Genomic DNA, 27,821 nt, shown 5'->3' on the forward strand with positions numbered 1-27,821 from the left:
TGAGCATCCCATTGCTTCAGAATATTTATTTTAGTACTCAGAAGTACATCCTTTAAAAAAACTCCAACAACTGCTATCATTGTTTGGGCAAATACATTCAATTGCTTCAGCCTATAAAACATCCTGATTGGTAAGAGAGGTTTTGGAAGACCATGAGAAGTCATGAGAGGGGGAGAGGAAGAAAGAATGCCTACTTTCAGATTTAGCCTACCATGCAACCTAATTTTGCAGTGGACTGCAGCTAACTTCAAAATATGAGCCCCACCTACTGCCCTTCCACCCACTGGCTAGCACCTTGGAGCCCGTTGCTAGGCAATGCAGGCTTGTTCTGGGCATGACTAACAGGACACACCTTATGAATTCCTCTAGGATAAAATGGGCCAGGAATCACATTTTAATAAAAATGATGAATACCTTATGGTACTACTATAATATCACAATAGTAGACACAAGAAGCCCAGTAGGAGCAGAGAAACTGGCAGGCACAGTCTACATCCAGCAATGTCCATGGGGGGAAAAAAGCCCTGGCAAAACCAGTCATACTGGTGGAATTCACTTCTCAAATTGTACGTTCCTGAGAGTAAGGAACTCTTTCTTCTTCGAAAACAGCTTGGGTTGTGCTCAGATGGATCCCTCCGGCACAGCCTGGTTTCACATCAATCTGCTGAGCTAATTGTGGACTGCAAATAACTTGTACCACTGACTGCAGCTGCCCTCCCTGATTTTTGGCTATAATGGTAGAATGCCGTTCATCCAACTCGCACTAAACATGTAATATAGCATTTTAGGAAAGTAAAGGCCTTTCTCATACTATCTGTTATTCTTACAACAGCCCCATAGGTCAGTATTTATTATTCCATTGTTGTAGGTGAAGCACTCTGCCTCTGAGTATGTACACAGCAGATTTGTACTGGCGTTTCCTGATTCACAGCTCCGTCTCTTTTAGCAATTACTCTGCACTAGTTTACAAACCTGGCATCTTTTCCTGGACAAAATTATTCTTGGGCTAATGTAGCGGGCGTGTTCCTGGGCCCAAAGTCACCCTCAGATGGCACCTCTTGTGATGTCACAGAAAAGCAAGGCACAGTGGGCAGCAGTTATAAATACTCAAGTCATTCACTCCTGGGAGCCACTTCAAGAGCTGCAAGGTTGGTGCAAGTCTGTTCAGAATTCATCTTTGACTTGCATCCTCACAGACCGTGCCCCAGACTCAGCGTTTGCTTTGGTCCTTTGGGTGGTGGATCGAGCTCTTCCCTTAGGGGTAGGTGGCTCTGGCGAGTCTGCACTGCCATGTCCTGGGCTTGCATTCTCCATGTCAATGGAGTGTGACTGTTCATGTTGTCTCTCCTTCTGTCTCATCAGCTCTTCTGCCTGGGCCCGGTCCTGCAACCCAAGAGAGTGCACATCACAGGATCATACAGCTGGAAGGGGCCTAACAGGCCAGCAGGTCCAACTGCCTGCTCCATGCAGGACTCAAGTCACCCATTCAGCCTGGCCCGATCCTGCTTAGATTCCAAGATCAGGCAGGATCGGGCACTTCGGGCTTAGAGAAGCTCACCCACATGAGTGGGGAAGAGAAGGAGTTCCACAGGACAGCACTTTGCCATTTTGGTTTCCTTCCTGCCAAAGCCCATAGAAAGAAAACGTATTTCCCAATGTAGTTTCCAAGCATTCTTAACACAACAAAAGACATATTCTTTCCTGGAAATCTAGGCAGTGCTAAATCCATTCCATTGTGGCTTGTAGGCTCCCCACAGAGGCTGCCCACACCATTTTATCCGAAGATATGCTTTTGGGTATTGTTGCTGGGCTCTCTCCCGCGCCCCTTCCCACCTTTTCCCTTCCCTTGGTACCTGCTCTGCGTGTTCTGGAGAGAGGGTGTACCAGAGGGCGATGGCACAGCGCCTTCCACGTGTCACTGCCCACACACCGTGGGGGTTCTCCCCACCAGAGCTGAACGCCACCAGCCTTCCACATTTAGGCTGCACCTGGGCCTGAGAGAGAGACACGCACAGAGAGGGAACGGTCAAAGGGGTTGCATTCTGAGGGGCAACTGCCTGAACAAGTGAGAATGGGTTGATGTTCACCTGACCCGCAGTAAAAAATGCTGGAGAGGGCCCAAGAGGAGGGGAAAAGGAACATAGTTACCAACGGGGTGCTGGGCATGTCAGTCAAGGAGGAGCGAATGTCTGTTGCACTGTAAAATGTGGCTGAATTCGCCTCTGAGCACCCAATCTGAGCCTCCTCTTTTCCTGGGACACATCCTCTTGGAGGGGAGGGTCACAATTCCGGCTCCAGCTGCACTTCCTTCCCCCCTCCCTCCACACAAAGCCCTTGCCCCAGACTTACTGTCATGGTCACAGCATCTGTCTCTGTGAAAAAAAGGTTTCCACCTTGGAAATCATCATTCAAGTAGAGGATTGCACTGCAGAGAAATGGAAGGACGGTCAGGGCTATTGGGTATCTGGGAACTGTCCCCCAGTTATTCACTCATCCTGGGGAGCACAATAAAGTTGCCACAATAGCTTTGTTTCCACAATAAAGTTGCCACAATAGCTTACCTCTGTGCAGCTGACTTTTCCACATACACACGCTAACGCTATCTGAATGTTCAAGCAAAACTGAATGGATTCTCGTCCAACAACCCATGGACTGTGGGTTTTTGTGCTGTGCAAACCTGGACCAATTCCTGCAGAGAGTGGCTTAACATTATTGCTAGTGATGTGAAGATCCGCCCTGAATCCAGTGCTCTCACACTTGCTGGACTTCTTTCTCACACTTGGCTCTGGCCTAGTGTTTTCCTGGCCAGGGGCAGATTTTAAAAAAAAAATCCAGAGAGTGATATGCCAACTCCAGGTTCACTAAGAAGATTATTTATTATTGCAATAATATCCAAACATGCTAGCTAGACTTCCAAAACCTTTAGCAGCAAGCCTCTTGCACTGCACAGTGAGGGCTCCAGCCTGGTAGGGCTCCAACCAGCTCGGTTCAGAAAAAAACAGCAGCATCCCCCTCAAAATGACTCTGAACCAAAAAGCAAAGGAACTGGCTAGCTTTTATAAAATACAAACTAATAGCACTGAAATGCATGCACACAGCATTCTACAAAATTAAAATATGTGGTTACAAGAGTAATATTGTTTAGACAGGTGCTAAGAGATAACCAAATAGAGTAAGCTAGCAAGGAGGATTCCTAACTGGATGGCCGATGTTTCTTCTGTGCCTGAGCATCAAAGCGTAGGCTCCTTACTACCTCTTGCTTACGAGAATAAAGCCTGATAAGGAACGCTCAAGGGCAGCACACACGGTCCTTGTGCCATCTCAACGCCAGGAAAGGCGAACTCCCTAGTTTCATGAAACCAGACTGTCTTGGTCAGAGCAATGCTAACTAAAGCTCTACTGTACTATGGGAGGCAACCAGACTTTAAGGCCAAGCAAAGCAAGCAGCTGAAAGGGCTAGAGACCCCGCCTGGCTTTTTGGGGTTCAGGCCTTTTACACCTAGGAAGCAAGCTTAACGGATTGCTTTTCAATAGCTGTCAAGAGAAAGAAAGGCTCATTTGGCTTTTGGAGCAATGCCGGGATGGCAGGGAACCCCTCCCAAACAACACTGCCTCACTGATGGTTCTGATTACCACGTGGCTAAAAATAATATTTTTTATTTATGCTGGGTGCACAGAAATCATAATAAAAACATTTATTATGTTCCTGTGACCACCGCAGGAACAGAGAGAGACATACCATTCCTGCTACAGTGTCCCATGGGACACTTCTGGAAGGATGATCAGGAGAGATGAGTGAACGACCCACTATGAGCCTACAGTGAGATTCCCCACTGAAATCACAAGCCATATTTGCTTGCCACGGCTTGATTTAAAAAAAAGGGGGGGTGAGATGATGAATGCAGATGGTCAGGCCCTCCTTCATAATCACAACAGGGGCATGTTCATGGTTCCCCCTTTTAAAAATGTTTTCAATGATCCCATCTGCGCAGAAAAGCACTTGTGTTCGCAATTTATTAACGTTGGTCTGTTTTTCACAAATATGCACTTGGGGTACTTGTGCATTTCTGCAGTCTTACTTGGTTTGTTTCCTTGTCTGTGAAAGGGAGCAGCAAAGTGAACTGGTAACAGACTGACTAGGCAAGACTGTATAAAGACCAATTGGTGCATAGTCGCCAGGGACCAATTGCTCAGCTGTCGACTGAAAATCACCAGTAATGGGGGGAAAGTGGCTATAGTAGCTGCCAAAAAGGCATGGGGGAAAATATAATCCATTTAGCAATGTAATCCTTTCAGTTTTAAGAGATGAACTGCAACCTCTTAATGCCCTCCACTCCGTCACCCCTTTCCCAAGGCTCCAGTTATTCCTGGAGGAGGTAATAATTCCTCCTTTCTCCCATCCCCTTTTTTGGAGCACTTATTGCTATGCTTGGTGTAGTTCCATGACAGTCCACAAATCTCCCCTCCATTTACTTCTCAGCGTTAACTTTTTGTATATTTCTGCAGATCACGTGGACACGGCTGATGAACAAGCATAAGGAACATTCCCAGAAGCCATGGTGGCTTGCGTGTTGCCCAAACCTGACGCCTTTCAAGTGGGTAGCCGTGGCTTGCTGTATGGTTTTGTGGCCACCTCTGCTCTCGCCCCGTCACCCAGAAGGCTCGCTGCTCTGGCCGTGTGGCTCCAACAGGTACTTCTGTGAGCCGTGCTGAAGTGGCCAGAGCCAGCCAAGCTGTGCCTAGCCTCTTTTAGAGACTGAGCAAAGCGGAGCACAGCTTCTTTTTCTCTCACCTGGCGACTGGGACAGTGAGTGCAGGGAGAACGAGCCGCACTCTGATCTGTCTTTTCTAGAGGAGACCAAGCAGAGTGCAGCCTGTCCTGCCCAGCCCAGCAGCCCAATCCCGGCAGAGAGGGCTGCTCACAAGCAGTGCCTCTCAGCATGACTGGCCGCGGCCAACCGCACTGGGCACTGCCTCTCCAAGGCCTGTGTGTGGACACCACAGGAGCACAGAGGTTTCCCTAGCTCCTCGTTTACAGCCCCACACATGCACAAGGTGCTTCCTTGTGTTATAAAACAGCAGATATGGTGCTGCAGTTATTAACATGGACCCACAAGGCAGCGAGTGCATTTTCAGAAAGCACAGCTACTGTGCTGCCTCACAAGCAAGGAAAGCCCCAGTGCAGAACCTACCCTGGTGACTATTGGGCTGGCCAGCAAGAAAGAATGGAGAGGCAGCCCACGCAAGGGAGGGGGTGATGTTAGTTTGGCCTCCTGCTGGCTCCTGCAGGCAGTCGGGGAGGACAAAAAGCAGTTGTTGTTATGTGCCATCAAGTCATCTCTGGCTTAGGGTTCAGGTTGAATGACTCCCCTGCAAAAATGCCAGCCGTGGAGACAAACAGCCATGCTAGCTACTCCTCCGCAGCACAGTGGAGAGGCAGGGGGAAAGGCGCGAACAGTGAGAAAGCAACGGTGGGAAAGGAGGCCACACAGAGCTGTGTGTAGCAGCTGCTCCACTGCTGCTTCTCCTCCTCCCTCGCATTGACTCAGCCCCCCATCCTGTACCTCTGTCTGATCACAAGGGGAAGCAGCAGTCCAATCTTCCCATGAAGAAAGGACACAGAGCCAGGAGAAGTTTCTGTGCAGAACCGTGTCATTCTGCCAGCAACGGGCTCCCCGCAGATGTGTGGGCCCCAGCAGATGCCCAGTTGTGCTGCCCCCAAACCTGTGTATACCAAAGTACTGCAGCATGAAAAACAGAATTGGTTCTGTTACTTGACTTCTATTCCAAGGCAAACATTTTAAGCAACTGCTTGTGCATGTTTTTAGTGGTGAAGCTTGAACGGGGAAGATCATCTATTAGTGATGTTAGTGACAAACTCTCTACCCTGCCAAAGCCCCAGAACAGTTTTGCAGCACTTTAAAATGTTGGTACACTTTTAAGAAGAATCAACAGGGCGAAGAATCAGTATTGTCTGACTGTAGAATTCTGCAAACCATCAGTCTTCACCTGCAGCCTCTCACCTGTAGTCTCGATATATGTAGGCAGGTGGCTCCTTCCAACACGTGTTTCCCTCTGGATCCAAGAGGCAATTGTCAGCATGGACTGGATGGCTGAGGTCCATGCGCCCTTCCTGTTCTCCTGAAGGAAGACCAGTGAAAGTTGCCACTGTCTTGCTCCTGACAGCAGCCTTTAATCATTATTCAAGTACATTTCTATCTCACTATTTCCCTTCCTGCAACAAACCCAAGGTTGCTTACCTAGTCCTTCTCCACTCCATTTTATCCCCACAACCATCACCCTGTGAGGTAGGATAAGCTGCGAGTGACTGGCTGGGAGTCACCCGGTGAGCTTCATGGCCAAGTGGGGACTAGAACCCAGATCTCCTGGGTTGCAGCCCAACACTCACACCACACCGGCTCTTTTGATCACTCAAAAGCCACAATAAAAGCAATGGTCCAGGCCTTATTTCCTTCCATAGACCTGCACAAAACCTATCCTTTTTAACCATAAGAACCACACTGATTCGGTGCTCGAGACAAAAATCCAAATTGCTCCTGCAGCAAAATTCTCTTGTTCTCCCCATTCATTTCACTGGAAATGGTACAGGAGAGGTGTTATAATCTCTGCGACAGGCAGGGGCTCAGACACAGATAAGTGTCAGAGAACTCAGTGGGCACACATCCAGTTTAATGATGCAGGAAAGGCAATGCCCATCTGAGTACTGCCATGTGCGAAAAGGCCTTACACAGCATCCTACACCTGGCAGGTTTGCACAGATAACGTTCAGCACCCCTCTTGCTACTGGGCTGGCACAAAAGAAATAATACTCCATCCCCCAACACAGGTAGCACTGTTATCCTGAGTTTCATGTAGAACTGAAAGGAATCCTCTCCTGAAACTTTTCTTCTTCTATGAGCTTTGATTCCGAAAATGTCTAGGACAGTGATGGTGAACCTTTTAGAGACCAAGTGCCCAAACTGCAACCCAAAACCAACTTATTTATCGCAAAGTGCCAACACTGCAATAAAACCTGAAAACTGAGGTTTTAGTTTACAAAAAACAACTCCACAGCCAGTCCAAGCAAATATATATAATCCTTGGCAGCACACTGACCAGCCATGCAAAAGCTCGGATGAGTTGCGGTGTATGAGTTGCGGCTTGTGACATCATCGCCTGGCTCCGCTACTCCTTTCCGAGCATGCGCATGGCCCCTGTGCGCTGTTATCCGATGTTTGGCTGCTGGGGCAAGGCTGGGGCAACTTGGCTCATATGCTGGACTGAGGCAAGTCTATCTGGATTGTCCATTTTATAAGACATCACATTTTATCCATGGCTCAAAATCAAATCCAAGGAGATGTGAATATCTAAACTTCGAATGTTGTTTTAACACAAATTAGCATTTCAATTCAGACATGACATTTCACACTAACACTCAGACAAACTGGGAAACTGGTGTAGTGTGAATATTCCTAAACATCTGTTTCAGCTCTGATGTTCACACCTTATTAACAAAATTCAGATGTACTCTCAACGATGTTATGTAACCACCCACCTGTCCTGTGTGAATTATTTACCCACCTGTTTGGATTCTGTGTGAATTGTTTTCATTGCAACATTATTCATCATGCTGCAGTACATTTACCAGCGCTATTGCATTACAGATCGAGAGTGCAGATCTGATACTTTAGAGTAATAAACAATAAATGTGAATGGGCAGGACTGGTGTTCAGTGAGGGATTACGTTGCAGGTCCCAAACATGCAAGATGTTCCTTACCTTCTGCAGCTGTACGGCACACAAGATGTGTGAATGAAAAATGGAGGTTTTTCCCTGGGGTGAAATAGTATTCCACAATTTTCCGGGATTTCTCGCTGGCTTGTAGGAGCAATTTAACATCCCTCCAGTTCACAGCACGTTCCTCAGCCAGCTGGAAGATAAATGCACATTGGTGAAAAAGTTTCCCCACATGCAGAAGTGTTTAATTTGTAGGATGGTCTAGGGACATGTACACTTAAAAGAGAAAGATGACAGACACAGCATGAAGCAGTACCCTTAACAGAGTGTGGTGAAGGAGAAGACGACCTTGGCTGGCTGGTAATTTCAGCTGGTCCACCTTTCTGCAGTTTACCAGATTAATGTGTGTTGACCCTCCAAGACAAAGAAATGAGAGAAGAGCTTTTGCTCCTCCCCACTTGGGTCTTTCACTGTCCTGCTCCAACCAGGTTCAGCTCTTTGGTTGGCATACGTTTACAGCACTATCACTGAACACTCAATTTAGCAAGTCAAAAGTCATGCACCGTTTTTCTAGGCAAACATGAATTTTCCAGAGAGAAGTCAGCAGCAATCAAGCTCAAATAAATAGGATATTATGTTGCATCAAGCAGAATCAGAATCCAAAGGGCAGCATGAAGGAGAAGTTCAAATATCAGCAACATGGATGTCAATACACAGGTCAGGGTGCAAGATCCTGGAACTGAGGAATCAGTGTTTGCAGCAGCAGCAGGACTGATACTGAGGGCTTGTAGTACCTGGGGTGCAGTTCAAGCAGGCTGCAAGGAGCCCCTTCCTCTTGACTAACCCACCTCCAGTTAGCCCACCTTGCCCATGAAAATGTCTCAAGGGAGTCGTATTGGTTGCCACTTGAGGTTACAGTGCTTGTGGGTGCCGGCTCCGCCTTTGTCTCAGAGGCAGAGCTTCCCTCCTCCCCGGTTTTCTCTCCAGCCTCCCCCAGGCCTCCTGACATGGTGGCACTGTTTGTCTCTGGGGTTTCTGGCTCTTCCTTGGAGGAGGATCCCTTTAGCAAGGGAAAGCCTTTGTGCTTGCCCGCTGCAGGCAAGCGTTGGCCTTTGCTTGTCCTTGCTGGGCCACTTGCAAAATGCCTTCATCTGCACAATCATTAATCTTACAGGAGCCTCATCATCTTCCCTTACAAGCGACCCCCATCTAGGGTTGCAGAAACATCCTGTGAACAATCCACGGGGGCAGTACTCTCCCACTGGCTTTCAAGAAATGGAGCTGTAGCAGGGATGCTCATGAAACACGGTGTACAGCCAAGCCATGAGAATGCCAGGAAGCTGCTCTGCCATGAGACAGTCACACCATTGCCCAGCGAACAAAGCACGTTTTTGCAAGGCCAAAGATGAAACAAAACTTAAGACATATCATGCACTGGAGAGGGATCCGTGCCATTACCCCCACCAGGTTAGTCTTCTTTAAGGCTCTAGCCAGGCAATCTACCTGGTCTGTTGATGCATACCCACAATGTGGCCTCAGCCCTTTTCACAGGGCTTCTCTTACTTCTCATCTCTCATTTCTGATGATGTTGTGTCTATTTGGAAATTCTTGCTATGAGTTGGAAACACTTTTTTTTTTGGTAAGTTAGCTATGGGCAAATGTTTTTAGATGGGTGCAAGGAGAAAAGTTGTGCGCTTTGTAAAATGAGTTGGTTTTAATTTGTTCATCCATCTCTGTCTATTACAGGGCTCTCCAGCCTTCCTGGGTTGATAGGCACATTTGGAATTTTAAGAGCGGGTTGTGGGCACTCTCACAAAATGGCTGCCATGAGAGGTCTTGCCTATTAACAAAATGGCTGTTGTGCTGGATGTGGCACCAAAGAGGCAAACTGGCAAGGCTAAAAAAGGAACAACTTGACCAAGAATCTATGCAAAAGGTAGAGGGACCTGAATCCCAAAACATAAAACCACTCTCTCGAACCCAACTTTTTCTGCTTCATTTTAAAGGAAAGGCAACCTGATGAGGCTGAGAAGCAAGTGACTGAGTACAAGGCAGAGAAGGGGTTGAAACCACAGGTGTCAAATCACATATTTCTTCCCACGAGATAGTAATCTCACAGAAGGCAAATTGGTAATGTTCACACAGTGTGGGGAAGTAGAGGGGCTCACCCATTTTCCTGGGACCTTCAATGAAGCAGGGCCGAAGCCAACAGGGCATAGCTGGGAATCTGCCTGGGCAGAACCACACATGGGACTGCAACGGCCGGGAGACGCGGGCGAGCGCGCAGCTGTGCGAGATTGCCGGCCGGGGAAGGATCGGCTGGGTTGGGTGGAGTGGTGTGCGAGAGGAGGGTATAAAGAGGAAGCAGAGGAAGGGAGTGGGGAGGAGGAGAGAGGCAGAGAAGGGGGGCCAAGGAAGAGATGTGCATGGAGATTGTGACAGGCTGGCTTGGCTGCTGATCGCAGGCAGGCAGGCACAAGCAGCAAGGGGAAACCCTGTGGCAAAGACACACAGCTCCCCGTTGCTGCAGGGGCAATGCAGCTCGTTGCCATAGAGACAGGAGAGAAGAGGGCTGGAGCAGGAAGGGCTTTGGCGCTTTGGGCAGCACGGCCGTGGAAGCTGTAAACGGCAATAAAGAGGCCCGGTGAGTGGACTGGCTTCCTCGTGTCTTTTCTCATGGAAGTAAGGGAACAAGGTGTCTTCAGCGTGTCCCTCCCTCCTAATACAGTCACACACACAACATATCTGCACTCCAAAGCTCCTCCAGGTAAAATATGTACCACACACACAAACAAGCCAGATACCACACAACACACAGAGACAAATACCCCCCTACCACTGGCTCCCAAGAACATGTCCTACCACTCCTCACCTTTCCTTTAAAATGAAGTGCTGGGCTGGACTGGTTGACCACAGGGGACCCAAAAGCATTCTCGGGCATAAAGACGGTACAGGACACTGTTCCCAATAGACTCCCAGTTACAGTAAACACACAGGACTAGGGGCAGCTGCCAGGTTAGGGGCATGAATCCACCACTGCAAAGACCTGTTGCTGTGGCAAAGCTGAGCGGCAGTGGGAAGCCTTTTATAGAGCCTCCGGGGCTCCCAGCTGGCCTGCACCAGACACAATCCTGCAAGTACTTGCAAGCTGGTCCAGGTTTCCTTCCCCATCAGGCCACAAGGGAGGCTTGCACCGCTGCACAGATCCTGACAGGCTCACACATGCTTCTCAGAATTTGCAGGGAAAAGGTCCACACTGTAGGATTAGGAACTTACCCCTTCTGGCATTACCAAGACACTTACCTGCAAAGCCTTTAACACTGTTAAACCTTCAAATCTCTCGTGTGGAGTGTGAGGTGAACGCCGGCCGCGATAGCTGTCTCCTGCCCCTCCAGCTGCCTGAAACAGGATTGGACATGCGAGGGACTTAGTATTGCTCAGTATGCCCCTTGGCCAGTGCACACCTTTCCCCTTGCAGGGGTAGATATGGCACTTGGCCTTACCTTAGCCAGACGGAGGATGTCTTTGCATTCAGATTCAGTCAATACTCTGTCCAAGACAACCCTTTGGGAGCCATTGAGTTGTTGGGAATCCATGGTGATGGTGATCCCCTCAAATGGTAGCTGTTCTGGGAAAACGAGATGAGCAAAAAGGTGAACAACTACACACATGAGGAAAGCCCACCAGGCATTTTGGCTGTGCCCAGGGCGTGCAAACGATCAGGAAGGAAGGAATGTGCTTTTCCTATAGTATCTAGTCAAGTATGCATAGTTTCCCTAACTTTCAAGCAACACACTTGTCAGGTTTTTTTTAAGGTTTCGAAGCTACTCATTTGATCTGCACCCACAAGTTCTTTGAAAGCCAACAGCAAGCATGCACTTCAGCACTGTATCATTTGATCCTCTGTTACCCATTGAACTCAGAATTCAGATGCAAACGTTTTCCCTTTGCTAGTTTGCATCTGTCCCTAGACTCACAAAGCCTTCTGTTACATCCAAGCAGCTGAGTCAATAGAAGCCAGACGGACTGTGAAACCTGGGACCTACACACTTTATCTTATTTAAAACCTTTGAACTGCGCCGAAAACTAATAATACGGAAAAAGCACTAATGCAATATGCAGCTAAGTCATGGCCACAGGCTTACATAGCAACTACAGTGTCTTTTGAAGAAGGATATGCATATTTCCAAAAAAACTGCAAAAGTAAAACAGTTCCAAATCACATTGGTGATGTCACTCCAAAGCTTTGGAGCCACTGAGGTCAAGGCCTTGCTCTTGCCACAGATGTCTATGTGCAAAGCAGAGAGCATCCTGCAAAAGACAAAGGCCTTTTGTTCTCACCAAGGGTGCAAGATTATAGGCCAGATTAAAAGGCCCAGTATAGGAGCAGAAAACAGGCTAGTCAACAGCATCAAAAGAAGTGCACCTCTTCTTTCACACTAGGCTTGAATGAAGCCCCAGGCTCATCTCACCATGTTGAGGGGGAAAGATGAGATTACTGAACTAAAGTGGCAATTTAACTGCTACTCACCACTGTGTTTCTGCTGTTCCATAGCTGAAGCTTTCAGACTGTGCTTCTCTTTATCTTTCCTTGGGACAGACAGATTGAAAAGATCATCAGTAGCAGAACTGTAGGACTTGGGATGCTCTCCACAATAAAGCAACGCAGCAATAAACCAACCTTATTTCTTCCATTCTTTGTTCTGCTTTAATTGCTCATACTTTTAAGCTTTAACCAGCCCTCTAGACAGATTCTGAAGCAATGCCCTTCTCCAAGCCATCCCAAAACCCCCTCTCTATCCTAAGCTGTTGCTCTGGATCTTACTTGTGTTTTTCCTTCAGGCTTTCAGGGAACAATTCCTCAGGAGTCCACGGTTCCTAAAGAAATAAAACTCAGGAACTTAGTTGCACAAGAAGGCACATCCACAAACCATTTCAGCCAGATTCCCCACCTCTTTCTGCATATCACATATGCGCTGCCTCACAGTACACGCATTCACCCTGCTTCCCAGCTAAGCCACACGGCAGTGATCTTTGTGGACCTACCCTCAGAGAAGTTTGCTGACCAGGGGGAACCTGGAACCAGGGAGGTTAAGTAGCACATTTTTCTCTCTGGGAAATCTGCATCCTCCTGGCATTATGAGGTTGCCGCTGAACAGGCAGCAGTGTCTGGAAGCATCTTTTGCCTGACATCCATAAGTGGAGCTTTCCTGAAGGGGGCACCCCATCTTTGGAGCACATGCTCCACAGGGGCTCAGTTGGCACTGACACGTCAAGATGGCATCAGGTTAAAATGTATTTCCCCAGGAATCTTAATACGCTTTGTGCTGTTCTGTGTTCTTATGCTTAATTTGTTCTTATTGTAATGTTATTCATTCATTTATTTAAAGTATTTATATCATGTGCTATACACAAAATGTCTCAAGATGGCTTACAAGACCAAAACAATCAATCAGTGAACAGAACAATTAACAACAATTAAGAATATGCATGAAACCAACAGAAACATTTTACCAGTAAGAACTAAGTCAAAATCAAAAGTGAAAACAAAGTACACTGTGGGTAATTAAAAGCCAATTACAATTCCTAGTTCTTAAAATGGTGGGCAAATAAAAAGGTTTTCATCTGGTGCCAAAAGGAATATAAAGTCCTTTTTAATGGTTCTATTGTACATTTTGGGTTTTATGCCATTTTTACATCACCCTGGTAGTCTAGGCACAAAAGCAGTTTAATACTATGTTTGATAAATAACTAATTGATTTACTGCACAGCAGTAAATCAGCAAACAGGTGTCTTTAAAGTAGAAATTTTTCTGGCTTGTGCTTACCTCCAGCACTTGGTACAGGAGAAAAGAGCCTCTGCGCATAATGTTTTGTCAAGTTCAGTTTCACAGATGAACCACATGAATAAATCACTTGGATGTAGTGACGCCACAAAAAACCCAGAGAAGACTCCAGTGGAGACTATGACTACTTACTGGGTCATCAAAAGTTTCCCCAAGCTGCTCCATTGCATAGTAAATCAGTTTTTTCTCCATAAGAGACCTCTGCACATAATGGCGGACATTCTGTGGATAAAGAAAAGCTGTTAAAATAATATGCAGTCTGTCAGGAACATATATTATAAAATGGATCTAACTTTGCTTGCTTAACAGCACAAATTCTGCCACTAAAATATTATTTCTGCTATTAAAGATAAGAGCTATAAGATACACACTTCTCCCATAGGTACAGTCTCACAATTTTTATAATTTTACTCTGATCTCTTAGTACAGACAGTGAAATATTGGAGCAGCACATGCTTGCTTTTTCTCATATTAATCTTCCATGTTCAGGTCTCTCACAACTGCAGTTTCTCTTGGATTCTTTGCATACTGAAGAAATTAGGAAAGCAATTATAAATATGAGCACTGGGAAATCACCTGATTCAGACAAGTTTCCAACTGATAAAGACATTTTCCAGCCTCTTAGTTCCAAAGCCTTATTGTCTTTATAAACACATTGTTGAATCAGATTCTTTCATCATCATTCAATGATACTTGTGTTACTATGTTCATAGGCCTGGTGATGATTATACTGGTTTTGCCTGTTGTTATGTGCCATCAAGCTGTTTCTGACTGGTGGTGACCCCATGAATGAAAGCTTTCCAAAATGTCCTGCCTTTGACAGCTATTTAATTAATTGGTAAACATCTGAACTGACACTGTTTGGAAACACTATATCTCACATTGTATTAGTTAGCTGGGAGTTTTGATGGTATCCAATTTTTATCATGTATTTTGGAATGCTTATTCCCAGACGTATCTCAAATGATCAAGCTAAGCTTGAATAAGTTGATTAATGAGACCTCACAGGATAAAGATGACTAGGCATCCTTAAAACTGAATTTGTAGAATAAAGTTAAAACATGATGACTAGCATACCTTGTATTGTTTATGTTATATGTGGGATTCCTTTATCTATATTCAGAAAGTATTTTCAAAAATGTCATATTTTTACATGAATGTTTAGGGAAGGGTCCACCCTACCACAAATATCTCTGAAAAGGATACAACTTCCAGTTAAATAAAGTAGGATTGGCTTTCCAGATCTTGCTATATATTATCAGGACTGCTTGCTGAGCTGAACTAAACATTGGACTTCTCAAAAATTTTGGAATCGTTATGTCTGGAACTCCTCAGCAAACAGATGGCATTAGGTTCTCAGCACAGTAAAACATGTATAGTTATGGTAGTTAGAAATATGTGGCATACACATGTGACATATAAGATGATATTGATTACAGTTTGACCCATTTTTTCATGTGAAATGGATTTATGGGAAAACCCAGGCTTAAAAATTAGTAAGAAAGTGGTGGACTTGGAAGGATATGATAAATTTTACTTTGGATCAAATGCTGGGTGTTGAAGATGAGTTTACTCATTTTCAGCTTTGGGTGATAAATACAATTTTCCTGCTACAGCTGACTGGCAGCACTTGCAATTGCAATGTGAGTTAGAATCCAAGTTTGGCCCTGAAACATTTCCAGCTGCAGTCTCCTGTGCTCTTTATTTATGTATTTATTTAAGATATTTGTATGCCGTCCTTTGCAAGAACCTCAGGATGGCTTACACAAATAAAATACAAATACCTAACATAACATAAATTAATTAATGACCCATTCTGGCTGCAATTAAAATACGATGATAAAATTCAATATTAAAACATGAGAAGTACTGATCAGAAAATTAATTGACAGCTGGACCAAGCTTTCTAACAATTGTAAACTTACATTCCAAAATGGCCAGCCAGGTTGAACCTGTTAGCTTGCTACAGGAAAACCTTATTTTCTGGAAAAGTATTGGTAACGAGAGATAATCTACAGGGTACTAACTTACTGATGCTCTAGGGGGCACTGTTGAGATATGCCTGAGTGTAGAGACGACCAGGCACCCTGTTCCCTCTGTGGTTGCAATCCGCTTTGATGCAGCTTGCACCCCTGACACACCTGCAAATTGTGTGACTGTCAGAAAGTGGGCAGAGGCAGCAGCGTGAGCAGCAACCGGGCCCTTTGCCAGCTGGCTTCCAGCTGCTGTGAATGGTGAAGGGGGACGGCATGATCTGTGTCCCTTCCTTCCCCAATTTTGCGGTCTGCCTTTTCAGCAGGAGTAAATTCTTTCTAACCTTCTACCTCCCCACTTTCCCCCCTCTTTGCTCCCCTTCCACAGCTTTCTTTTTATTTTTGTTTCTTACTCTTTTCCCTTTATTCCACGATCTGGATTTAGATCACAATCCACATTTCCACCCTTAACCTATTTCCCCCTTAAGTTCCACACACACAGAGGAAGGTGGAAACATGTTAAAGAAGGGAAAAGTCTCTTTTGACTCCAGTGCCTCTACGTATGTTGAAGTAATAAAATTAATGGAAGAATTATTTTGTGCAGGAAATTAATGGGCTTGCCTTCTACAAACCTGGGGTGTTGTTGTAGTAGCAAAAGTGGGATTCAAGCTGTGGCCTGGGGCCCTGGAACTCAGAACTCATACCTGCCTTGCGAAGTTTTAAAGCAGCAAAGCATGAGGATGGGAGCATTTCCGGCCACGGGGTTTTTACAAATCGACTTTGTAGATTTTGTGAATGGCCATGCCCCCCACGGCAGTCTTTTTGTTATTAGTCAAGCCCCTGTGTTTGTGCTGGCACTCACAGCACCTCCTTAACATTCCAAATGTGCCTATGGGCCCTAAAAGCTTTGGGATCCTTGCCCCAGTAAAGGAACGAATCTCATCTCAGATTGACTTGTGCTTTTCTCCTTGTCTCAGACTCACAGGAAAGTTATCTGGGACTCGTTTTTATTGTTTGCAGACTTGTATGGGTTGACTGAATTTTGAGGAGTGATGTTCAGCACCAGTGGAAGTAAGAGCCTGACTTGTGAAATTTGCTGCATTAAGGTGAAAACCCATGCAAGTTCAGACAAAAAGTGTCGTACTGCATTCGGCTAGTAATGCGGTCTCGGGAATGCTGGAATTCGTGGGATGTTTTCCTGTCTTAAAATGCATAGGGTGTTATGTATTAGCCATTTAGGTATTTCTTTTCAGTGGGGACACACTACACCCATATTGGGCCTGGCTGAAATCTGGACGGGTGCCTTAAAATGTTGTGGACGCCCAGAGAGCTTCGGCTGTGGGTGGTATAGAAATGTACCATTAATGATGATTGGTTCATTTATCATCATCTGCTAACAAGTCATCAAGGTGTTCCACAATAACATAAAACAATTTAACCTAAAAACAAGAATGTGAACTCTTTCTGGATTACACCTGATGTGAGAAAGATTGTATTAATTTATATACAGGAACTGAGGGTGACTTCAGATAGGGGAAATGCTGCTGGTACCTCTCTGGCGGCAACAGGTGTTTCTTCTCCCAGCTCTGCTTGATACCGTTTCAGCTTCTTCAGCATCATCTCATCTGATGGGTAGAAAAGCAAGTAGGTGGCGGCACACTCAGCCGCCATGTCCACATTCCCAACTGGAAAAGAGAAGACTGGCTTGGTCACGGCAGTTCCACCTTCCCTTCCAGCCATGCTCCACCCGAATAATATCACAGGCAGAGCACAGCTCACAGGCGCTCACCTCAAAAGAGCACTCCTTGCTTACCTTTGTCATAGGAAAACTGCAGCAAGTCAAAATGCGATGGAATAAAGTCTTCTACGGAAGACACCCTCCCTGGCTTGGTGGCTATGTCGAGGATGCACTTCTGCCTGCACTTCAAGACCTGGATGTAGTGAGCTGGAAGGCAGAGAGGAGACACATGCACCGCCGGCACCTCAGATGGATGGGGTGCTCTTCTAGCAGAAGGTACTAAAAGAACCCCTTTCTCCCTGGGCACTCAACAGAAGGCGGGACTTGAAACAAATATCACTGATATTCCGAGATGTCTGATTTCCCCATGCCAAGTTTGAATTTCAAGGTGGCATTCTGAACATGCGATTCCACCTCTGCCCTTGAAATCTGCATGCTTTAGAGAGCTGTGAGATGTTTTTCTAAGCATGCAATGGATCGCTGGCTTACTCTTGTTTGTATCTCTTGTTTTGATTTTGGCAGGCATGGAATAGGCTAGCTCAGGAGGCAACTGCCTGAATTAGGTGCATCAGAAAACTTCTGTAACCTCCCCCACAACAGGACAGGACTTTGGCAGGGGAAACAGTGGAACGAACGGGGCCAGAGAGGAGGAGATGTGGAAGCAAAGTACGCAGCTGTGCCAGGTAACATAGTGGCAGGGTGAAGGACAGAGAATGTGGCTCAAGGAGAGAGGCTTGGGACTGGAGAGCAATGCTAGGGGATATCTTGGGAACTACACGCATCAGTTTCGAGGCGTCAAATGCAAGTTGAATTGTCCAATGTTAAAAAAGTGTGCTTTGTAAACAATGGACAAAGATGTATTGCTTTATACTTTGTGAGAAATTCTTGAACTAGATGTCTGAGAAAGTTAACTACCTTTTTTACAATCTCATGCAGCTGTAGTTCACATTTGCTCATATTTCTGACCAAAAATGTAATTAATAGGAACAGCAAAGACACACACATTTAAGTTGGGAATGTGCTTTTAGGCATTTCACCAAAATGGAGAAGTTTGGTAACTGACATGCATAAAAATAAAAAAGGGGTTGTTGGATGGGATTCAAAAAAATTTTCAACACTGGTTCTGCACTAGCACAAAGCATTTGTCAACATAGAACATAGAAAAAGAGCGAGTCAGAAGGGGTCTCCCGGGCCATCTAGTCTGATCCCCGGCTCTAGCTGGCTGCGCTCACGACATGCCCACCATGTGCATGTCCAGCCCATCCTTGAACACCCCCACCAATGGGGCCTCAACCACTCCCATGGAAGCCCATTCCATACCCTCGGGGTCCTAACTGTCAGGAAGTACTTCAACCAATTGAACCTTGGTTCCCTGAGCTTTGCTCTGTTGGTACGTGTTCTGCCCTCCTCTGCAGGGGAGAACAGGTCTCTACCCACCCTGTGACACCCCCTCATATACCTATATGTCGCCAACAGATGCCCTAGGAGACTCCTCCAGGCTGAAAAGACCCAGTTCCCTCAGTCTCACCTCATACAGCTTTCCCTGCAATCTGGCCACCATTCTTGTGGCCCTGCGCTGCACTGACTCTAACTTTGCTATATCCTTCCTGTAATGAGGGGTCCAGAGCTGAATACAGTACTCCAGTTGCAGGCATACCAGAGTCATATAGAGTGGTAGCAATACCTCTCTTGATCTAGAAGCCATGCTTCTGGCTATGCAACCAAGGGTGGCATTTGCCCTCTTAACCACCGCGTCACACTGCTGACTCATGTTCAGCCTGCAGTCAACCAGCACCCTGAGGTCCCTTTCACAAGTGCTGCTCTCCAGCCACTTGTCCCCTAACCTGTACTTATGACACCTATTCCTATGCCCCAAGTGCAAGACCTTGCACTTATCCACATTGAACACCATCCTGTTGTCTCCTGCCCACTTCCATAGTCTCTCTAGATCCTTTTCAAGCTGAGAGGACTTTCTAAAGGCATTTATATCATTGTCCAGACTACTTTACATGAGAAAAAAAAGTTGAAGTCTTGTGAAACCCAAGGCAGCTTCATAATCCTATTGTCTCTTTTCTGTTCTGGACTGCAAAAATATAGAAATACATAAACAGAGCTTCATAATGTAGGACCAAAACGCAATGACAAGGAAAATATGCATTATAATTTTAACAATATCGCCTAAGAAAACATTCAATATTTTAATGTGCATAATAAAATGTTGTATTTTAACATATCTAGATTCTATGTATCTTGCAAACTCAATAAAAAGAATTCTTTTGCAAAAAGTCTTGACTTTATTTCCACTCTAATGTGAATACATTCACTCAATTTCATCATTTTTGCCACTTTCCATAATGTATATAATTGTTCTTTTAAGGTAGGGGGCTTTAGATTATGCCATTACTTCTCTTTCTGCAGCAGCCAATTTTTATTTCTTTTTAAAGAAAAAGGAATGGAGGCAGTAAAATCTTCCTGGAGATGTGAGAAAGTCCCCTCCCGTACCTTCCATCCCAGCAGGTTGGCTACTCCAGCTGTTTCTCTCCCTTTCTCAGTCTTGATACCAAAGCAGCAAACAGAGAAAAGTGGCTCTGCAGAGTGGGGCATGTTGGGGAAGGGGGGGAAGGTACAGGAAGGGCAGACATTCAGGACTCCTTCCTGTGCACACTTTTAACCATTAAAGAAAGACACCACACACACAGTGTACACCATCCCCTTATGCTAATGCTTTTTTTCCTTTCGAGGAACTCAAGGCAGCCTTCATAATTCCCCTTCTCTCAATCTTGCCCTTACAACAACAGCCCTGTGAGGTAGGTTGGGCTGAGTGACTGGCCCAAATTCTCCCAGGGAACTCCATGGCTGAGTAGGGACTAGAACCTAGATCTCCTCAGTTCCTGTCCCACACTTCTAACCACTAAAACACACTGGCTCTCTTTATGGGACTTACTTATGTTATGTCTTTCACAAACACAAGCCTAAGCACTGTGTTGGGGATTGCAGCTTGGGTGGGAAAGCTTTCTTAGCCTGGCCACATTCTGCTAAGGCTAACCTTCTGTTGACCAGCATGGCAGATGGCCGTGAAACCAGATGTCACAAAAATGGACAGAGCTACCTCACACATACTCATTTTCATTCTCTCTCTCTCTCTCTCTCTCTCTCTCTCTCTCTCACACACACACACACACACACACACACACACACACACAGAGGGATAAACTCTTTCTCAACCTCTGCTGAGAATTTCTTTTTTCAGTAGATGCTTTTCCTCGAGATGCTCCAAAATTCAGGACATTTTGGCTCCATAAAGCACTTGCATGCAGCATTCCCAGTACTGAGTGATCCTTTGGCGTTTTGATGCTACCTGCAATAGCTTCATAGAGGCCCAGCTGCATCTCTTCCTCTTTATCCTCCTCTTCCCGGGCCCCTTCACACAGCGCTCTACAGTCCTCCAGCGCCAGCAGCCCCTCTCTGAGTGACTCCTCCAGCTTTGTCACGGCCTGCTGGTACTCATCCATGCTGTAGTGGTGCAGTCCAGCTTCATATGCCACCTGCAGGACCACAAAGCCAAGCCGCCTCCTTAAAAGCCTGAGGAGAGCTCAGCTGCACCTCTCCCAGAGAACAGGGGTGCCACCGGGGCCTCACCTGCAGGCCCAGCTGCACTCAGCAAGGAAGACCCATGACCAGAAGATGTCCTGATGCTTTTTGAAAACTTAAGAGCCACACGGTGGTGGCTGCAAACAGGCTTGGCTGTGTGCATCTGTAACACCTTACCCCATGCCATTCTAAAAAGAGAACTTCCCCCAGTGGCACAGCCCCGAATCAATCTGCTTCCTGCAAGCTGCATTTAAGGTTTAAACAGGAGAATCAGGACACCCTTTTCATTACAGATTTGCCACATCACAACATGAAGCTTGACTCTGACTGAAGTGGCATCATCCTGCTTCTTGCCTTTCTCACTTCAGGCTGAAGCTGGGATGCTCATGCAATGGACTGATGCAAAATCAGAGCAAAACGAAATTGCACATGGATGCCTGGCATGCCAAGGAGAAGACTGCTGGGTGTTTGTATGGTGCAGCAAAATATAGCCATCAAGGCTCCCATCTACAATCTGAAGTGGTGCAGCCCAGACCACAGGTTTTCCACCTCAAGTCAGGTCTGAGGTTTGCTCTCCCCACAGATGCCTGTATGAGTATGCTAATGTGCTCCAAAATAACCATTAAAAAATCAAGGTGCCCAAGGGCCCAAAGTACCACTATACAGTTCTGCCCACTATATAATTCTGCTGCATCAGATGTGATTGTTCGACTGATTGAATCAGTTCTACTATATCAGGATTACCTGTACTTGGTGAGAGGCATACCTGGATCAGCAACTCATGCAGAAGCAATGGCATGCTCCTCTGAAGGCAGGTGCCTCTTATTTGTACATAAAAGAAATAAGCCCAGTCAGGCCTCCAGGGGTGGAGCAATGCATTTTGAAGCGCTGGCAGGAATCACGGCACTTCCCACAGCCATACCCCCATGACCAGTCCAGAAATCCAGACAGCAGTCCTGACCTTGATAACAAACCACTTCTAGCAGTTTTATCTTCAGCGAATATTTTGTTGTTGTTGTTTTGTCAAGCTAACGGGACTTATTGGCTCATTCAAGACCAAGCCACACAAAGATGCTTTCCATTAGAACAGGAAATATATTGTTGCAGGGAAAATTCATTCCCCCGTCCTGCTCCACCGCTACTGTGAGGATTGAGGCTAACCTCAGAAGAAACAGGGGAATCTGGAGCGAGAGATGTTTGTAGCAAATTTTAGTGTCTCTGCTATTAAGGAAGTGCCTACAACAAATCCCAGAATGACCCTAATTAGGGCAGATTCAGTGGGGTGGATTCAGCTATCAGAACTTCGGGAAACTCTGCCTTGGGGCTCTTTCAGACACGGCTGTGAAGCTGCCGCCGCCGCTGAACCAGTTAGCAATCGCCACGCTTAATTTATGGAGAATTCTAATTTACCAGCACTCAAACTGCAAGCCCAAGATACTGGCAAATTGACATCTTTGGAGCAGCAGCTGAGAATGTACTATGTTTTCCTTCCCTGTGGAGAAGATAATCATGCTGTTGTCACAGAACATTTACATAATTTTGAAAACGACCATGCCTGTATTAAAAGGGTGTTTGCATTTTGCTCTTCCCACCCAAGAAGCCACATGCTCCTCCTCTGCCATGCTCAGATGCTCGCCTTGTTCTCTGCCACCACACCATTACCACCCTCTTCCTCCTAGCTTCCATGCAGTGGGACAGAGACCAAAAGAGACAGCTACGATGCTGCTACCATCTGCATTCCTGCCACTGCCGGAGATGTTCTCTCACGTGGAAGCAGCCTCCTGGTCATCCAGGACCTAGATCTATACTGTGGAGATGTGGCTCAGAGAATGAATTGGCTTGACTTACTATTTCAGACACTCTGATTCTTGCAGGCGTTTCAGCCAAAGCTGGCCCCTGTCGGGGTCCTTTCCTCAGCCGGTCTTACCTTACATCACATCCCAATTCGTGCCCACCTGGGACCCTTGAGCTTCCTTGCCACCAGTCTGTTAGCAGTCCCTTCAGGATCTGTGAGTCTGGCCAGCAGATCCAACCAGAGCACCCTGGCTATGTTTCAAATGTGTTGTGCTTTCTGGTGTCTCTCATTGAACTACTACTTCTTTTGTGCTCTACCTGACCTGTTTGCTTCAGGACTAAAGTACATGTGCCATCCATGGAGGCAACTGTTTCTCTGCACTACTGAAGGCGCTATTTGTTTTCATCACCAGGGCAAGCAGTAGCTTCAAGACCAGGAAAATGAGTTATAGACCTGGTTTGCATGTAAATAGCAGCAATTTATAGGTTAATTAATCCACAGTTTTCTGCAGTTCACAGTGGGTGTACTCTGTGCCTATTTTGAATATTCATTCCCCAATCAGGTGTTTCTGAGTGTCACTGAAACAAAGACTAGGTTTGAATGATCACTGCAGTCCAGCCTGGCTCAAATGATTTAAGCCATGGTGAGCTGTGGTACGTGCCAGCAACTATTTTGAACATTCAGTCCTTGGGTTGCCATGATTTTGTTGTATAATCCAAGCCCAGGCAGCAGGGGTTGCTTGAGGGTTAATAACTGACAAATAACCCATGGGCTGTAGTGGAGTTACTTGTGGGTTGCTTAACCCTTAAACAACCCCTGCTGCCTGCATTTAAACAAACACCAAACAATGACAACTACCTGTTCAGAATGATCACTGGCAATGAACAGGTAAGCCACAATAGGATAAGCCACAATAGAATGTGATAATCATGTGAACCAGCTCTATAGATTAATCTTGGATGAAACAATCCATAGTTAACCTACAACAAGCAGTTAGGTTAATCGTGGGTTATTTAGCCTGTGATTATGTAAGATTTGTTTCAATTTGATTTTATAATTTGTTAAAAACGCTTTCATTTAAGCATTATTGCACAAATATATAGATATTTAAAAACCAGGCAGAAAACAGCAAATTAAAAATGGATTTAAGCAAAATGGGGCTAAATTGGAGCCTACTAGAAAAGTACTAGTAGACATGTACCACAGTACAGAAGCATAGTTCCAGGCTCACCTGTCAGTGACATCACAGCACATGTCAAAACCATACTTTCTAAAAAGTGATGAAAAAGTAGCACATAGGTGAACTACAGTCAGGGAACCTTTCAATCCAAACAATATGAATCCACTAGGGTCTTAGAAAAGATGGCAGAAACACGAAGAAAACAGAGGATAACCAATTGTTAACAAGGAGCTCAAACTTGACTATTCCACACTCAGCAGCTGTTCTAATTTGCACTGCAAGTATCTCACCCAGTGTGACGTGGCTTCAAGGTCCTGAAAGCTTTCTGATTTCACCCCTGCCATGCGACGGTATTTTTCCATGTCCTCACGCATTTGAAGGTGCTGTGGATTGGCCACGAAGAATGTGTAAGCTGAGGAGACTGCTTCATCCAGTTTCTTCAGCTGCAGAAAGAAAGAGTTTGTCTGCTTAGAAACAAATGTAGGCTGCAGTGAGACTACCTCAGACTGGGGGACAGGGGCAGTGGTGCAGCTATGGCAGTGTGCAAGCTGTGCCTTCCCATTCACCACCCTATTCGTAGGCAGAGAAATGTATGGGATTTCTCCAGAGGAAAGTGTGGCGTAGTGGTTAAGAGCATGGGCCTGGGACTCAGACGATCTGGGTTCTAATCCCCACTCAGCCATGGAGCCAACTGGGTGACTTTGGGCCAGTCACAGACTCTCAGCCCAACCTACCTCACAGGGTTGTTGTTGTGGGGGTAAAATGGAGGAGGAGATGAAAGCTGCCTTGAGCCCTTTGAGGAAAAAGGCAGGATATAAACCGAAACCGATAAAGAAATATTCTCTTGAGTGTCTTGCAGGCGGTGTCCACCATCGGCCTTTGTTCCCCAAAGGTGTGTACAGGGGAGCAGCGACTGTGCTGGCCAGATGTGCTGGCCATTTTGCATCCTCCACAAAGCAGACGTGGTGCCAGCAGTGTGGCATTTAGTTTTAGGAAAGAAGTACAGCAAGTGCTGTGCCAAAATCTCTTCTCCAGGTTTCCTGAAAGTTTTCTTCCTTCACAAAAGGGGCTTCCATTTTCATGCCTCATTTCCAAAGCATTTAAAAGTTACTTTAAATTTACTCAGGCAGAGTTCTTGAGCTTTCCTTATCTCTGTGTGTGGGCTGAGGGTGCACTCTGTCTCTTCTCTTTCCATTTAGATCCCCCTCACTCTGCGTGCACTTCCTGATAGGACAAACCCCTCCATGAGGTCTCCTACTCTAAGCTTTTCGCTGAAATACAGGAAGTTGGATGGGCTTCTGGGTGCTGGACAGATGATTGTACCATGAACGACCAGACACCCGTGCACAGTCTTCCGTCATTTCATTGGTAAGGTACGCACAAGTACCCTAAACCCAACCCAAGAGAATTTCTCCCACATTTTTTCCTCCTCTGAATTCCTTTCCTGCCAGTTTCGATGAGAATGGCTGGGCAAAATATGAAAAAACCACTTGCACAGCACTCATTTTAGGCCATAGACTGGGTGCAACCTCACGGCTGCTAGACATGGTCTGGAGAGAACTTTGGAGCTCCAGCCTTGCAGAAGTGAGATCAGACCCAGGGCTCTGAATTTGGGCGGCCAGTCCTGTACACTCACGGCGAGTGTAGGTGTTTCCATACCACTCTGAAATCACAAGCGTGACTTTGGAGCCAGTGCTGAGGAGCGGGAAGGGAAGGGAAGGGAAGGAGTGAGGCTTTACCAGGATATTAAAAACTCAGAGCCAAGGGTAAAATCTGCCACCTAAGTGTTTAGAGGGTGGGAGGAGTGCTGAGGCCATGCATTTTCCGCTGGATGTCCGCAATCTTCCAAGTTTGGCGAGCAACAGGCCGCCACATAGATAGCTGCTGCCAGTCCTCTGAGGGGGAGGGCTCTTTATATGGCCATGCATATTATTTTAGCAATGAATCACACAAGTAACACAGCCCTTCTTTCCTCCCCTACTGTTCGGTACTTTACAATGGCTTCTTCATTCCTGATATGTTAAAGAGGGAAACACGATTTGCTAACACAGATTTTTTTTAAAGAACTGAACATAGGCTGTATCATATTTTAAACTCCCATCATGGCAGTATTTTTGTTGTTGTTTCTGTACTGACCAATAGCCAAAGCTCTCTGAGTAGTTCACAGCAATGGAGTTTGCTTCTGCTGCCCTGACACTAAACACATTTGCCTGGGAATTCAAAATCATTCTCTCTCTACACACACACACACAGTAAAAAAATCATAAAATGGGTGATGATACATCAGGCCACCCCAACTGTTAACACCTTTGAAAAATAAGAAAGCAGGCAAAGAGGATCAACCTCAATGGGCACAATCAGGCCATCCAAACGGTGATATCAGGCCTATGTGCTACTAATGCATTAACTGCTGGTTTGGGGGTCGTCACTTGGGTACCTCTGGGTTCAGGGAACTTGGACTTCAGCCCAAGATCCAGCTCTAGCTGCACCAGGAGAAGGAGAGTGTGGAGAGGAAACCTCACCAAACAACTGAATTGAATTGCTAACCAAGTAGTGCATATTAAATACATTTGTTATAGCACTGTGAGTGGCTTAGGTAAAACAGATATCCTTTTAAAGAAAAAGGCATTGGCATGCACAATGGCACACAGGGCAGCTACATTTAAAGATAATAATCGTTATTCAAGATGCAGTCGATGGGAAGCTAAGGAGCCCGGAGCAGGGCTGGGCAGGGTCATTTCGCCGGCTGAGGGGGAGCGACAAAGGGCATTCGGAGGCCTGGGGCAGCTGCTTACGGGCACAACCACGTCTGCCTCTCCCAGCCGCTCGCAACAGGCCCTCCCCGCTTCGCCTAGTTTTTAAAACTCCGCACGCCACCCCTCGCTACGTACCAGAGCTGCAATCCAAGAATTACGCGGACAAAGGCCTATTTCAGGTACACTGTAACGGCCTGTGGGGGAAATATAAACGCCTCCGGGGATATGAGGCGGAGAAGCGCTAGCAGAGCTGTTGCCTATACGTTGCTAACCGTGCGGATTTGGAAGCGCCTGTGCGGATGCTGCGCGCCCCGAAGGGGAGGGCGAGCCAGCGGAAGCGGCCACATCAGCAGCGGCGAGCGGGCCCCGGCCGCGGGCTGCTTCCCACGCACCTTGAAGAAGGCAATCTGCAGGTAATTGTACGGCTCCCGCTCCTCGAAGTCCTGCTGGATCTCCCTGCTGGCCCGGTGGCGGGACGGCTGCCCGCCCAGCCCGCGTCCCAGGCATTCCTCCAGGCACTCCGCCCGCTGCAGCACCCGGTCGAAGAAGCCGGTTTCCCAGGGGTGCGAGAGGGGCCGCCCCCCGAAGCTGGCCTCGTCTTGGCATCTGCCCTGGCACTCTCGGCGCACCCCTAAAAGCCGCGAGTAGCTGTGCAGGCAGCGCTGCAGCAGCTCTGCAGCCAGAGGCCAGTTCTGGGCGAAATAGGCTCGCACCCCGTCCGCGTAGAGCAAGTCATACGGGGCCAGCGGGCTCGACCCTGCAGGGAGCGGGCATCTGCTCACGGCGGGCAGGAGAAGCAGCAGGAAAGCGAAGGAGGGCATGATGGAGGCGAAGAGGCAGGAAGCACTGGGACTGAAGGGGCAGGGAAGGGCAGAAGCGAAGTAGAAAGGCGGAGGGCCAGGCAGGGAAGGACTGCAAGGAGACGGAGGCTGGAAGAGGCGAGAGTGCCGAGAGGGGGCAGAGACGCTCCTCTCTTGCGTATGGCTGAGGCGCGAAGGGGCCTGCGCTCCTGGAGGCGGGAAGAGGGAGGCGGGGACCGAAAGAACAGACACCGGAGCTGCCTCCGGCTCGGCTGGAGGTCCTCCCAGAACTGGAGCGAGAGCTGAGACACTGGGCACAAGTGCCGATGAGCCCCGCCGGGCGAGGGGGAAATGCTCCCCGAAAGAGGGAGGTAAGCGGTGCAAGCTGCTTCCCTGACTTGCGCCGC

The 27,821-nt window shown here is 46.8% G+C and overlaps 1 protein-coding gene across 1 annotated transcript; it reads right to left on the minus strand.

The window, feature by feature from the left end:
* Positions 1-27,510, minus strand: P3H3 (prolyl 3-hydroxylase 3). Its single transcript, XM_044449763.1, has 15 exons — positions 27,007-27,510; positions 24,149-24,301; positions 20,651-20,837; positions 17,368-17,499; positions 17,106-17,239; positions 13,714-13,803; positions 12,562-12,614; positions 12,268-12,326; positions 11,240-11,364; positions 11,040-11,135; positions 7,779-7,929; positions 6,024-6,141; positions 2,350-2,425; positions 1,854-1,994; positions 1-1,383 (listed from the first exon to the last, which is right to left on the minus strand). Exons 1-15 carry the CDS (start codon positions 27,433-27,435, stop codon positions 1,165-1,167), a joined length of 2,163 nt encoding a protein of 720 aa, XP_044305698.1. The 5' UTR covers positions 27,436-27,510; the 3' UTR covers positions 1-1,164.
* Between the last annotated feature and the right edge of the window lie 311 nt (positions 27,511-27,821).

This window comes from Varanus komodoensis, unplaced genomic scaffold, assembly GCF_004798865.1.
Source record: "Varanus komodoensis strain SLA01 unplaced genomic scaffold, ASM479886v1 scaffold60, whole genome shotgun sequence".
NCBI lineage: Eukaryota > Metazoa > Chordata > Lepidosauria > Squamata > Varanidae > Varanus > Varanus komodoensis.